The sequence below is a fragment of the Manis javanica genome, chromosome 4, assembly GCF_040802235.1.
Source record: "Manis javanica isolate MJ-LG chromosome 4, MJ_LKY, whole genome shotgun sequence".
Lineage (NCBI taxonomy): Eukaryota > Metazoa > Chordata > Mammalia > Pholidota > Manidae > Manis > Manis javanica.
In genome coordinates, this window is record NC_133159.1 from 30,154,685 (window position 1) to 30,167,729 (window position 13,045).

At 40.7% G+C, this 13,045-nt stretch overlaps 1 protein-coding gene across 28 annotated transcripts in view; it reads left to right on the forward strand.

The window, feature by feature from the left end:
- MACF1 (microtubule actin crosslinking factor 1) overlaps positions 1–13,045 on the forward strand; it is a 471,369-nt gene that overhangs the window by 208,405 nt on the left and 249,919 nt on the right. For 21 of the 28 annotated variants that reach the window (XM_073233661.1, XM_073233662.1, XM_073233665.1 and 18 more), the window contains 9 exons: positions 893–1,126; positions 3,359–3,508; positions 5,222–5,455; positions 6,577–6,780; positions 9,117–9,635; positions 10,416–10,592; positions 10,838–10,961; positions 11,934–12,142; positions 12,503–12,820. In XM_073233661.1, the coding sequence (XP_073089762.1) occupies positions 893–1,126; positions 3,359–3,508; positions 5,222–5,455; positions 6,577–6,780; positions 9,117–9,635; positions 10,416–10,592; positions 10,838–10,961; positions 11,934–12,142; positions 12,503–12,820 (2,169 nt within the window). The remainder of the gene's footprint in view (positions 1–892; positions 1,127–3,358; positions 3,509–5,221; positions 5,456–6,576; positions 6,781–9,116; positions 9,636–10,415; positions 10,593–10,837; positions 10,962–11,933; positions 12,143–12,502; positions 12,821–13,045) is intronic. The other 7 variants (XM_073233669.1, XM_073233671.1, XM_073233670.1 and 4 more) reach the window with 1 other exon arrangement.

Consider the following 13,045-nt stretch of genomic DNA (forward strand, 5'->3'; position numbering starts at 1 on the left):
ACATGAACTCTCTTGAGTTCTCTCAAGAGAGAACTCTCATGTTCTCTTACATGAACAGTCTAAGCCTTATTTTCCTAGTGAGTTTCCCAAACCCAAGTGTTCAAGATGAAGGAAGCAAAGTCTTGTGATAAATACCCAAGAAGCCCTCCCAGCCTGCTTTGCAGGATTGCTGACGGCCCTCAATTTCAAAATGATAGAGATGTTGATTACCTTGTTTTTATTGCACCCAATAACATACCTGCTGATCACTAAATGTGAAAAATTGTATGTTTTAAATTGTCTAAAAACAGATCAGTTCTGTTTAGGCAGTTTTTACTGTTTTAAGGGAGCAATATCACTATTATATAAGAAAGTCTGACTGTAATCCCTTATGGTTTTAAAATGTATAAGCAATGTCATTTACTCTAAAAATCATATTTTAGTGAATCACAAAATGAGTATTTTCTCAGTACTGGCCTACTAGTATCTCACTGCTGGACAAATAAAAATAGATATTTGAACCTAAGAAAATCTAACTAGACAGATGTATCTCAAACCAGAAATGCATGTTATACTTTCCAAAACTTAAAACAAATTTTTTTAGGTATCTGGAATGAGCAATATTATAGTTCTGTTAACAAAAATAATTGAAAGCTTCCTACATTTGGAAATCAAGATCCAGTGAAGACCTAGTTGTAATACAGAGTTGTAAGGTAATGAGAGTTGGGAGAGACCAGAAGTGAGAGAGACTCCCAGCACTGGTTTGGCCTGAGAAACAATCAGTGTCAATTATGAAAATAAACCTCTTTTTGATTATGTTGATTCTTTGATTAGAGCTTACAGCTTCTGCTTCAATCAAGAATTAGAAGTTTCATTTCTTTCTTTTTTTTCTCTCTTTATCTACTTACCTTAGGATTTGAAACAGCCCATGGCTGAAAGGAAATCTCAGCTGAACGCTCTGGCTTTTGATATTCAGTTCTTTATCTCAGAGCATGCCCAGGACTTGTCTTCTCAGCAGAACCGACAGATGCTGAGACTTCTTAACGAACTGCAGAGGTCCTTCCAGGACCTTGTGGAGCGAACTGCAGCTCAGATGGATGCCCTGCAGGGCCATTTTCAACAAATGGAGCAGGCAGACCAGGTCAAGGTCAGGCTAAACCAGTGGCTGGGCTCAGTTTGTCTTTTGGTGTGTCCTGTCTTTCAGTTTTGTGGCCAGACCCTATCTGTCATAATTCCAGGAGTCCATGTTTGCCAGTTTTGAAATTTCTTATAATTCAGGCCACTCTAGTTCTGGTCCAGGAGGCAGCTATTCTGGCTGTTTTTCTTGGCATGATTTTGGTTTTACGTGTGTGTGAGAGAATATGCGTTCATGTGCAAATATTTTCTCTTCTGTGGGCCTCTGCCCTCACTGTGTCTCATTGTCTCTGATGTTCAAAGGAAAATGACATCCCTAGCCTTTATTTCCCCTACTTTCTCCCTTATTTTTTTGAGAACTGTTAGGAACATTTAGGTTCTCTGAGCTCTTGAGAGGAATGGTTCTGAAATCAGTTTCATTTTGGGGCTTTTCAATGAGTAAAAATCAGATAACTTGACCACCTTCAAACAGCTGACCAAGAAATTTTTACAGAACCATATTAATTTTTTAGCATCTTTCAGATAATTTCTAGCACCTTTCTTCACACTGTAATGCCCAGTTCTTATTCAATTATGGAAAACAGTGTGAGGAGCAGAGGGTACTACATTTTGGGGGAAAAAACCTAACCATCCTATCACCTTCCACTACAATCCTCTTCTTGGAAAACTAAACATAATTGCATTAATGACAACATCATAACCTTGGAATACCAAAAATGATGCTTATGCCATTTCTACCATTGGAATAATTTGGAATTCAGTAAGATATTAGAATAGTCATTATCACCAGAAAATCTGTCTCAATGTCTCCTTTATTAAATATTATGTGAAGTATAATTGAGCTTTTGAGTCAGGCTTACAGAAAATTAGGTTAGCCGGTTCCATATGTCCCCATTACTGTTTAGTTGTTTCAACTGTATTGAAAGAAAATAGTAATTGAAATTAAAATAAAATACTAGTGATGCACTTTAGGTTACCTTTCCAAATCTTGAAATTTACAACGTGCTCACTTGGGAATTTATATAGCGTGGTGTATGTAGCCATGTTTGTAGCATGGGTAATTAGTGAAATAGCACTGATCTGAGCCACCTTGAGACAGCCCAGATCCGGTAGACTCCTTAGCTGCAGCAGGTGTTAGATCTGCATGTGAACATTCTGAGTGCGTAATTAATTCCACAATGTTTATTAACCATGTTATTGTCAGAAATACTCTGCTTCTCTCTATATTTGCTCTGAATGCATGTGTATGTCTCTGTGTTAACTTGTTTGCTTTGCTTTTTTCAGATTCAGTCTGCACCCATCCTAACCCATGAAGATCCTGTTTTACAGCTGAAGAGCTCTTAGGAGTTCTCTTCCAGAGCCCTTCTATTTGTCCTAAAGAGGGGGAGAGAGGGCTAATTTGGGCACCTGTTTGTAAGTGCAGGTGACTAAAACGCCATCAGAAGGTAGAAACTGGTGGAAATTGGTTTTAGAAGGATGGTCAGAAGAACACATCATGCTCAATTGCTTAATCAGGTGCTTCAGTGTCATGCAACTGGATGAAATCTGGAGAAAGGATCAGGCACAGAAACATATTCCCTCCCTCCCCTTGGACCTGACTTTTCTCTTTGATGTGGTATAGACAACTGAAGAACTGAACCGTTTGCTATTCTTGGACAGTTTCCTTCTCAAAATAGCCAAGCCCCTCATGCCTAGCATGTAATCATTCCATTTAATGGGTATCTGTACTTGTAACACTTTTGATTTATAAAGTCAGCTCAATTATTAAGAAGCTCAATTACCTTGTGAATTATCCTTGATTATTCCTTCTAGTCTAGTCCTTCCAATTTTCCATATTTTGACTTAATATGTAATAGATCCTCTGGTTCTGGTGGAGGAATTGCTCAGAGCCACTAATTTATTATCATTACCATTATTATCTATGGGTTTCAAGCATCTGGACTCTCTGTTCTCCATTTCTATAATAACATAATAACAGCCATCTGGCAAAGGAGCTCCCAAACCAAAATCAGGGAGCTTTCTCACCTGAAATTACCCCTGATTATAATCCAAACCACAGACCCAGGTCAACTGTGCAGATGAAGGGAACTTGCTGAATATGATTTCTGTGCTTTTTCCTGTTCTAGTCTCCCATCAACTTTTCCATCCTTGAGATAATAACCTTCCTGTTTTGCATTCCAGGGAGTTACCTTATTTATAAATAACAATTATTAATTGTTTCTTGATCCCTTTGCATTTTAATTAGACCCTGCAGAAACAACAAAATACCTGTCACCAGAAACTGGAGGATCTTTGCAGCTGGGTAGGACAGGCAGAAAGAGCATTAGTAGGCCATCAAGGCAGAGCCAACCAGCAGGACCTTTCTGTGCTGCTGAAGAACCAAAGTGACTTAAAGGTCAGCATGACTTAATGTATTATTCTAATTCTGTCAACAAATATTTATAAAGGCTTACTATGTACCACACACAGTGCTTGGTGCTGGTGACATAATGGTAAACATCCCTGCTTTCATGACGTTTACAATCTAGTGGGAAGGAGACATTACAGATAATCACAAAAATGAACATATAATTATTAACTGTTTTATCTGTGTTTCACACCAACTCTTTTCAGGTTCCTGGACCCAATTCCAATGTGTGTGTGTGTGTGTGTGTGTGTGTGTGAGGGGGTCTTCCTACACATAACACCAAGCAATTCTCAAACACCATCAGGGTGACCAAGAACTCAGTTCTGCCACTTACAGTCCTGGAGTAGCACCTGATTCCCCAAGTTAAGGGCTCTGTCCTACAAGACTGCCCGCTCACCCCAGACACCAGTCTCAAGCCTCAGGCTGTTACCTGTGCTTCTGACCAACTGACTACAGATTGGAGGTTCTAGCCATTTCCCCTTTAGGTTTGATTAATTTGCTAGAGCAGCTCCCAGAACTCAGGAAAACACTTAGGTTTGCCAGTTTAATAAAGGATACCATGAAGGATACAAGTTAACAGCCAGATGAAGAGATATATGGGCAAGTTCCCAAATAAAGGAGCTTTATCTTCCTGGAGTCTGGAGCCTGGCCGCATGGAAGCTTTCTAGTTCCCCAAGGGAGGAAGCTCTCTCCAACAGAAGCAGGATGAGAAAAGGAGACAGGCTCCTATCAGGGGTTTGTGTGAGGGCTTTACTGCATAGTGGTGACTAACTAAATCATTGGCCATTGGCTGATTCAACCTCCAGTCCTTCCCCCTGCCCTTGGGTGGAGTCCAGAAGTCTCTTATTAACAGGATAAGACACCCATTCCACCTTTAAGGCTCTGAAGTGTTTTCAGGAACGTGGATGAAGACCAAATACACCTGGGAAATATATTTTTGGTCTTCTGAATGACTAAATGTGTGTTTCTTATAAGTCATTATATTGCATTCTGTTATGTGAGAAACAAACCTACACAAGAACATACAACAGAGAGACCCATTTTAGGCTGGAGATATCTAGGGTAGGATGACATTTCTTCAGGAAAAATATTTCCCTGAAGAAATGTCACTTAAACAGAAATGAAGGACATGTAGAAAACCTAACACATGAAAGGGTGCAGAGGGAAAGAATATATCAGGCAGGGGCCTGTATGTCAGTCTTGAGGTAGGAATGGGATTGAGCACAACATATTCAATTACTGAAAGAAAGCTAGTTTAGTTGGACTAAGGAACAAAAGGAAGATTAGTGAATGATAAGGCTGGAGCAGAGTCAGGATCCATATCATGCTGGGCCTTGCAGGCCATGTTAAGGACAAGGAATAATAACCAAGAGAGTATAAAGGATCAACTAAACATTGACTCAGCTATAATCCTGCTGTCAACCCTTCTTTATAGAGGAATGATCTCTTTGAGGATGATTCACTGCAAAATAAAAATCATGTTTAGTCTTCCTTTTTGTCTTCACTAAATATTTGCTTAGACATTTAAATTTAAATTTTGCTTAGAAATATCTTAGTTAAAATAAGTATTTTAAAATATATTATTTGCATTGATACAGGCCTAACACTTTGGAAATTGTAGTCAGGGACGTAAGTGTTGCAGACAGGTCATCTCAAACGTACTAAAGTTTAAGACTGCCATCCCTGTTTTCATGTGTTAAGGAATTACAGGATGATGTTCAGAATCATGCCACCTTATTTGCCAGTGTTGTCAAAGACATTGAAGGGTTCCTGGAAGAGAACCAGACCAAGCTGAGTCCCCAGGAGCTGACAGCTCTTCGGGAAAAACTTCATCAAACTAAGGAGCAATATGATGCTCTCCAAGAACGGACACAGGTGGCCCAGAAGGAGCTGGAGGAGGTAGTGACCTCAGCCTTACAGCAGGAGACTGAAAAGGTAACCAGGCTGCTAGGATATTTGGTATTTTTCAAAAGAAAATTTCAGTATCTATACAAATACAATGTAATGGGGGGAAACTACCTTACAGACAGCATTAGAATCCTGCAAAAGGGCAAGTTCAGGAGCTTTTCTTTGAGTCAATATTTTTACAAGAAACATCCTGAAGGACTTTAAGTCAGGAATAGTCGGTAGGAAGTTCATATAACTGCCCCTCTTGCCCCCCGCCCTGCTAAATACAAAATAAAACTTGGATCTGTGTTCTCAGTACTCTGACTAATAGAAAAATGTCAGAAAGAACTTAATGAGGAAAGGTAGTGCCCTGGAGAGGAAAAAGCAAATGGCATATTTCCAACTTCCCAGGGAAAATATCTGGGGACTCTTAGTGGGCCCCAAGCCACCATTGTCATTTCAGTGGGCATCATGACAATGGGGTAAACCTAAGAAGGTAGTCTCAGGCAGTCTTTGGTTCTCCATCTGGCAGATTGAATTAGAATCCTTTGTCTGGCCATGGACTGATGCTAATAAGAGAGGTAGAGAATGTGGAAAAGGGGGAAATAAGCTATCTGGAGATGAATTCTGAAATACATGGATGTATCATTTGGCATAACCTGCTTAATTAGTTAAAATACTTGAAGAGTCTGAAAACAGAATTTGAGAGGCAAGTATCAGAACTCAGTGCTCTGGTTTGGCAGAGAGAAGGATGGAAGAAGTCTGCATTTACTTTAGGGAAGAGCAGGCAGGTATTTGAGTGTGACTGTGCTGTTTCTTACCATACCAAGCAAGTGTGTCATTTCTGTGTACCTGAAAGGATTCTATGAAGTCTTGCTGGGGTATAGAACTAAATCATCTTTTAATAAAACCCTTTTAAATCCTGGGATTTGCCTCCATTCCCTTCCTTTTAAAGCAGTAAGATACAGACAAAATCTAGAGATTGTTTTAAATAATTACTTTTCAATGGATTTAGAAATCTGTTTTTCTTTTTGTGGGTGCAAAGACTATCCCTAGTCTTAGAGCTTCTCTTTTTCTTTAGCATAAAAATCTCCCCCCTTTACTTAGCCTTTGGCTGTATAGGTTGGTATTGAATACCTTCTCACTAGATTTCCCTCTGTGGCTTTCAGAGTAAAGCAGCGAAGGAACTGGCAGAGAACAGGAGTAAAATCGATGCTCTCTTGGATTGGGTGGCATCAGTGGGATCATCTAGTGGACAGATGGACCAGTTGTCAGGCGCTAGCCTGGAGAGAGGAGATTTGGATACCACCGATGGCCTCCTGGGTGTGAGCCAAGCCTCACAGGAACTGGACAAGAAATGTGAGAAGACGAAGGTAAGGGTGCTAGCTTTTCCTCAGTCTGCTGGGGGAATCCCCTCTGTCCTCCTGTTCACGTCACCATACCATCCTTGCCCCTAAATCCAGTGAACCCTTCTCAGTTCATGTCTTCTTCAGTATCTCAGCAGTTCTGACACTGTTGGCCGCTTCCCCTCATACACTTTCTCCCTTGATTTCCATGGCACTCTTCTGCCCTGATAATCCTGTCTTCTCTCTGACTAGCTTTTGAAACACTGATGTACTTGCAGGTTGTAGACTTGTCCTTTTCTCATCTTTCAGAATATGCTTTCCTTGGGTAATCTCATCCACTCATGACACCTCAGTTACCATTTGTACTAGTGAATTCCGTATATGGATTTGTCTTCAGCCCAAATGCCTGACCTGAGCTTCAAACGAGTATATAAATCCATGTGCCTATTTGAAATGTGGAACTGCAATCACCTCAACCCTAAAAATGGAACTTCTATTTCCCAATATGCCTCCCTCTAATCAAACATGTTCTCCTTCGTATCATCCCACTTAATTTCCTGGACTAGACATCATCTTAGGTACCTTTCCCTTCCTCACTCTCCCATAATGAATCAGTCATCAGATCCCATGCTTGTTTTATCTGTTTCAAAGTCATCCATTGAGATATTATTGTAGTTCAGACTACATTCAGCTTTCACTTACGTTGTTATAGCAGCTTTTGCTGGTCTCCTTACCTCTTGGCTTTTACCCTCCTATTTAGTCCCCACACTACTAAGTGATCTTCCTAAAATGCTACAAAGCTACTTAGTCCTTTTAATGGCTGCCTATTGTCCTCAAGAGACCATTTCTTACTCATTATTAATCTCTACTCATTCATTCATTCATTCATTCATTCATTCATTCATTCAGCAAATACTGAGCACCTGCTATATGTCAGGCATTGGAGATACACCAGTGAACCAACCAAATAAGCCATCCCCTAGGGCATTGACTGGCATGTGCAGGCCTATTATATTGCATGGTTGAAAAAATGATTACATATTTAGAAAACTTAGAAAACCCATGGATCACATATCTTAGTAGTAACACATTTATAGCAAAGAAAATTTGGTTCAGCTGGAATGCTTCTGTTAATTGGCCTGTGTGTGGGCCATTGCCTTGTTTTGTTTTAGTAGGATTTCTGCCTCTTGCATGCCGTTTCTGTTCTTGGAAGATCCATTGCAATGTGTTCCCCAAAGCTGTGGCAATATTATAGTAGCACAGAGCAGAGATGGTTCTGTTGTCACATGGAGCTTCCTGATATTTCTTGCTCACAACAGTCAGCCTAACTAAGGAGGATCTCCAACCTGGAAAGGAAAATGCTGTACTTAGGGGTGGGTGAGAATGGGGACATCTGGGTGGTGTATAGACAAGCTGTAGTACTGCCCCTTACTATCTTTTTGAGCAGATTGTGTTTGTCACCCCAGCTTCCCTGAAATGATGTTGGAAACTGAAGCTATCAGGTTGCTATTGATACAAGTTGAAACTGGACAATATTCTGGAGAAAAACAGGCTGTGTCCTTTTCTAGGTAGTTGCATAAACAGTATAGATAGTTAAGAACAACTCCCACTATCTTCTCTGAGACTCAGGAACAACAGTTTACAAAGTAAAACAACCACAACTGCCCTCAAAGAACTTCTATCCCATTAGAATACAAGAAAGGTCCACATGTAAGCACATATACATAGCACATGCAAATAAGAAATACCAATTACCTACATACCTACACTATCCAGAAATAGTGTATGCTCACTAATACACAAATTGTTTATTTAACAAATCAATTTTCCAAAATTTTTACTAGTATTCTTCATGAATATGTGAGTGACATATTTCACAGCTAAGTATCTGCAATTTTTATATTGTCATATATCTGGCTTGCCTTGCTTACTCTCCCATTCAGTTAATGTGGATAATTATTAGTTGGCCATGTATACCTTCTCTTAGGCTTAGGGTGGTTCAGTGAAGAGAGTCAGGTTATAGTCACAGTTTGTCCCTCCACTATCTACATGACCTTAGTCAAGACATATAACATCTTTTTGGTATTCACTCATCCATCTTTAATATGGGTGTTACCTGTCTTTGTTGCAGATTGTGCCACAAATCAGGTAAGATAATAATGTAAAATTTCTTTGAAAAACATAAAATCTATACATGTTAGTTCAGCTGGGATCAGCATGTGGCATAATGCTTAAAGAATGAGTGGTATTAGTGATTACTGTGTGACCTTCTGAGATCTCTCTCTATTCCCAGCCATAGACATAAGCAAATTATAGTGGTGTCCCTCCTGATTGTTCTTTGTTTGGGGGGATTTTTTTGCCAGGCCCGTCACCAAGAATTGCTATCTCAGCAGCAGAATTTCATCCTGGCCACTCAGTCAGCTCAGGCCTTCATGGACCAGCATGGTCACAATCTCACACCTGAAGAACGACAGCAACTACAAGAGAAGCTTGGAGAGCTAAAGGAACAGTATGCAACTTCCCTGGCTCAGTCAGAGGCAGAGCTGAAGCAGGTGCAGACACTACGGGATGAGCTGCAGAAGTTTCTGCAGGATCACCGAGAATTTGAAAACTGGCTGGAACGGTCTGAGAAAGAGCTGGAGAACATGCATAAAGGAGGCAGCAGCCCTGAAGCCCTTCCCTCCCTGCTAAGGCGGCAGGGGAGCTTCTCAGAAGATGTAATTTCCCACAAAGGAGACTTGAGATTTGTGACTATCTCAGGACAGAAAGTTTTAGACACAGAAAACAGCTTTGAGGAAGGCAGAGGATCATCAGCAACTGGAACCTTAGTGAAGGACAAGCTGAAGGATGCAACAGAAAGATACAATACTCTCCACTCAAGGGTATGAAGAGATTCCTGGTAGCCTCTGGTGAAAAGGGCATGACAGCCCACACGCAGTGGGGTGGTTTCTGGGGCTTAGAATAAGAGACATAAGACATAGTGAACAAGCTGATTTGTATATGATCACAGGCAGAATGTCTTTATGAGCTCCACAAAAATGCAAAATGTGGAGGCCCATAGGCTAATGCCTGATCCTAGCAACATCAGGGGTATGCCTCACTCCAGTGGTGAAGGTGGAGTTACTTGCCTTCTTGTATTCTGACCAACAAATATGGGTTCCCAAGAAACATAGCACAGGGGAAACTCAAACCAAGGACACAGTCTTTGTTCCTGAACAGAGTATCTAGAGTAAACCCTTATCTTCCTCCCTGTCAAAGAACTCTTTAACTCCCAAGGTGTAGAATTCAGTCAGTTCTTTTTGCTTGTCTTGTGGTTTTTGCCAACATCTCAAAATGAATGCTTTTTGTACCTCTCAATCCCTACCTTTGCCTACAACCTGATGTATATTTTTTTGGTGGCTTATCATATAACTCAGTAAATCTTCCTGGACATAGAGTTAGGGTAAATAGTGTGGATCAAACAATAAGAGCCCCACTTACAGAATATGGTTGCAACCCATCTCTCCATGGAAGCCCTGGCACTACCCTTAACTGTACCCTTAGTTGTAGTTACAGTGAATTCTCTGTAACAAAGCCAGGTATCTTTTTGGACTATGCCAAGGCTGCTGTTGCCTTTGGCCTGACCTTGCCTAAGCCTGCTTTCCCATCTTTTTCTGGCACAGTGTACAAGATTGGGCTCCCACCTGAACATGCTTCTAGGCCAGTATCAGCAGTTCCAGAGCAGTGCTGACAGCCTGAAGGCCTGGATGCAGGCTCATGAGGCCAATGTGCAGAAGCTCCTCTCAGATACTGTGGCCTCAGATCCTGGGGTCCTGCAGCAGCAGCTTGCAACAACAAAGGTAAGCCAGGACACAGACTGTTTCATAGCAGAGAGTACAACAAAGAAAATAAAATAATTGCATAGGTTAAAGCGGTGTTTGGGATGTCTTGGATAAAGTCTGATGCCTCAATACTTTATTCTAATATCTGTGGCTAAGGATTAACAGAATTATCCTATAAAGCTGCTTAGTAGCTTTAGATTCCTAGAACTAGCTTTAATTACTCACTCAGATGTTTTTCTTTTACTTTTTTCTTGGCCAAGCAGCAGTTGCAGGAAGAATTAGCTGAACACCAGGTACCTGTAGAAAAGCTCCAAAAAGTAGCTCAGGACCTCATGGAAATTAAAGGGGAGCCAGCTCCAGACCACAAGCATGTTCAAGAAACTACAGGTATGAAGCAGCAGTAGCAAGAGTGCTCCCTGAATTCCTAGTATGTACCTCTGTAATACATTACATTGTGTTGTAGGAATGTGCGGTGCTCACTAGGGGCTGAGGAAATAAACATGAATAGCTCACCCTCTAAGGAACTTTATTCTTGCATCATCAATGGACTTCTCTATCAGACTTCAACCCCTTTCCTGAGGCATTTTGCCTCCTAGCTACACTCTACTTCTGTCATTCCTTCATTACCTTACCCCTGAGGCTTTTCCTATTGCTTAGTGGCTGATATTTACTGAGTTCCTACCATGCATGATGAAATCTTGCTCATGCTTCAATATACAGACAAGAGGTTATGTAATAAAGTCCTGACCACTACCCTTGCCTCCCAGAGAAGTAAGAAATAATCATTCCTTTCTGTAACATCTTACTATGTTGTTAGTTAGTGACTACACTAGATGGGGTGAGGATTTAGTAATATGGATAACTCTTGAACCGCTGTGTTGTATATTTGAAACCAACGTAAGATTGTATATCAAATATAATTTAAAAAGAGAAAAAGAAAGAATCATTCTTACTTCAGGCTTCTATAGTACAGTATTCCTAGCACCAGTACAATATAGCACTTAAGATTTTATTTTTACAAGTGGCCATGATGTACTGCCTTCTGCCTGTGCTCTCTTTTACAGTCTTAAAATTATAAAAGGCAAGGACTTTTTCTTAATTATCTTTAGTTCTCAGCATTGAGCACAATTTCTGGATCTTCGTAGGTGCTAAATAAATAATGCTTATTGAATTTGGTTCAAATAACAAATGCAGTTGAAGCCTGTTAATACTTCTATTTGTCTTGATACTATTTTGATATTATTATATCTTGATGTCTTGACACTCTTATAATTAATATGTGCAGTTTAAATGCATTGTTTTTAAAAGCACAACACAAAAATAGTCTCCTACTCACTTCTCATGGCCTTGGTTTTCCAGATTCCATACTCAACCATTTCCAAAGCCTCTCTGGTAGCCTGGCTGAGCGCTCTGCTCTACTGCAGAAGGCAATTGCCCAATCTCAGAGTGTCCAGGAAAGCCTGGAGAGCTTGTTGCAGTCCATCAGAGAAGTTGAAAAAAACCTGGAAGAGGAGCAAGTGGCATCACTGTCATCAGGAGTCATCCAAGAAGCCCTGGGCACTAACATGGTAAGACCTATGCCCCAAGAGTTTGCATAGAGGGTGTATTTGCCATGTTCCACAAAAAGTATCAGAAGAATTTATTTCCATGAATCTTCTAATAAGACTTAGAGATGATAACTAATTTATGTAAAGATATTTCCACCCAATTTCCAAACAAATGTTAAGCATAGGAAAGTGGTGATAGCACAGGCACTAGTGGAATGGGGTGGAGACTAAGGGGATGAGATGTATGGTATTCTGAAGGCTCAGTCATGTTCGTCTGACTCTCCTTGAGTTGGTGAACGTGTAATTATCAGTTTATTCATTTGTGGCTCAGTTGTCCTGGAGTAAGTGAGCCAGGAGTGACAGACATGTCCTTGTTGACAGAAATTGAAGCAAGACATTGCTCGGCAGAAGAGCAGCTTGGAAGCCACCCGTGAAATGGTAACCCGATTCATGGAGACGTCAGACAGCACCACAGCTGCTGTGCTGCAGGGCAAGTTGGCGGAGGTGAACCAGCGCTTCAAACAGCTCTGTCTACAGCAGCAAGAAAAGGAGAGCTCCCTAAAGAAGCTTCTTCCCCAGGCAGAGATGTTTGAACATCTCTCTGATAAGCTGCAGCAGTTCATGGAAAACAAAAGTCGGATGCTGGCCTCAGGAAATCAGCCAGATCAAGATATTGCACATTTCTTCCAGCAGATCCAGGTGAGGATATATCTGCCAAATTGGCAGAATAAAGGGAAAAGAAGTACAAGGAGAGGACCAACATTTACTGAGCACACAATATGTCAGTAAGTGTACTGGAAGCTCTACCTGAATTATCTTAAAGAATTATCCCAGCCATCCTGTAAATTAGATATTGCTTGTCCATTTTTTAAAAAAAACCTAGATTTATTTTTCTCTCACACTACATGTTCATCCCAGAGCAGC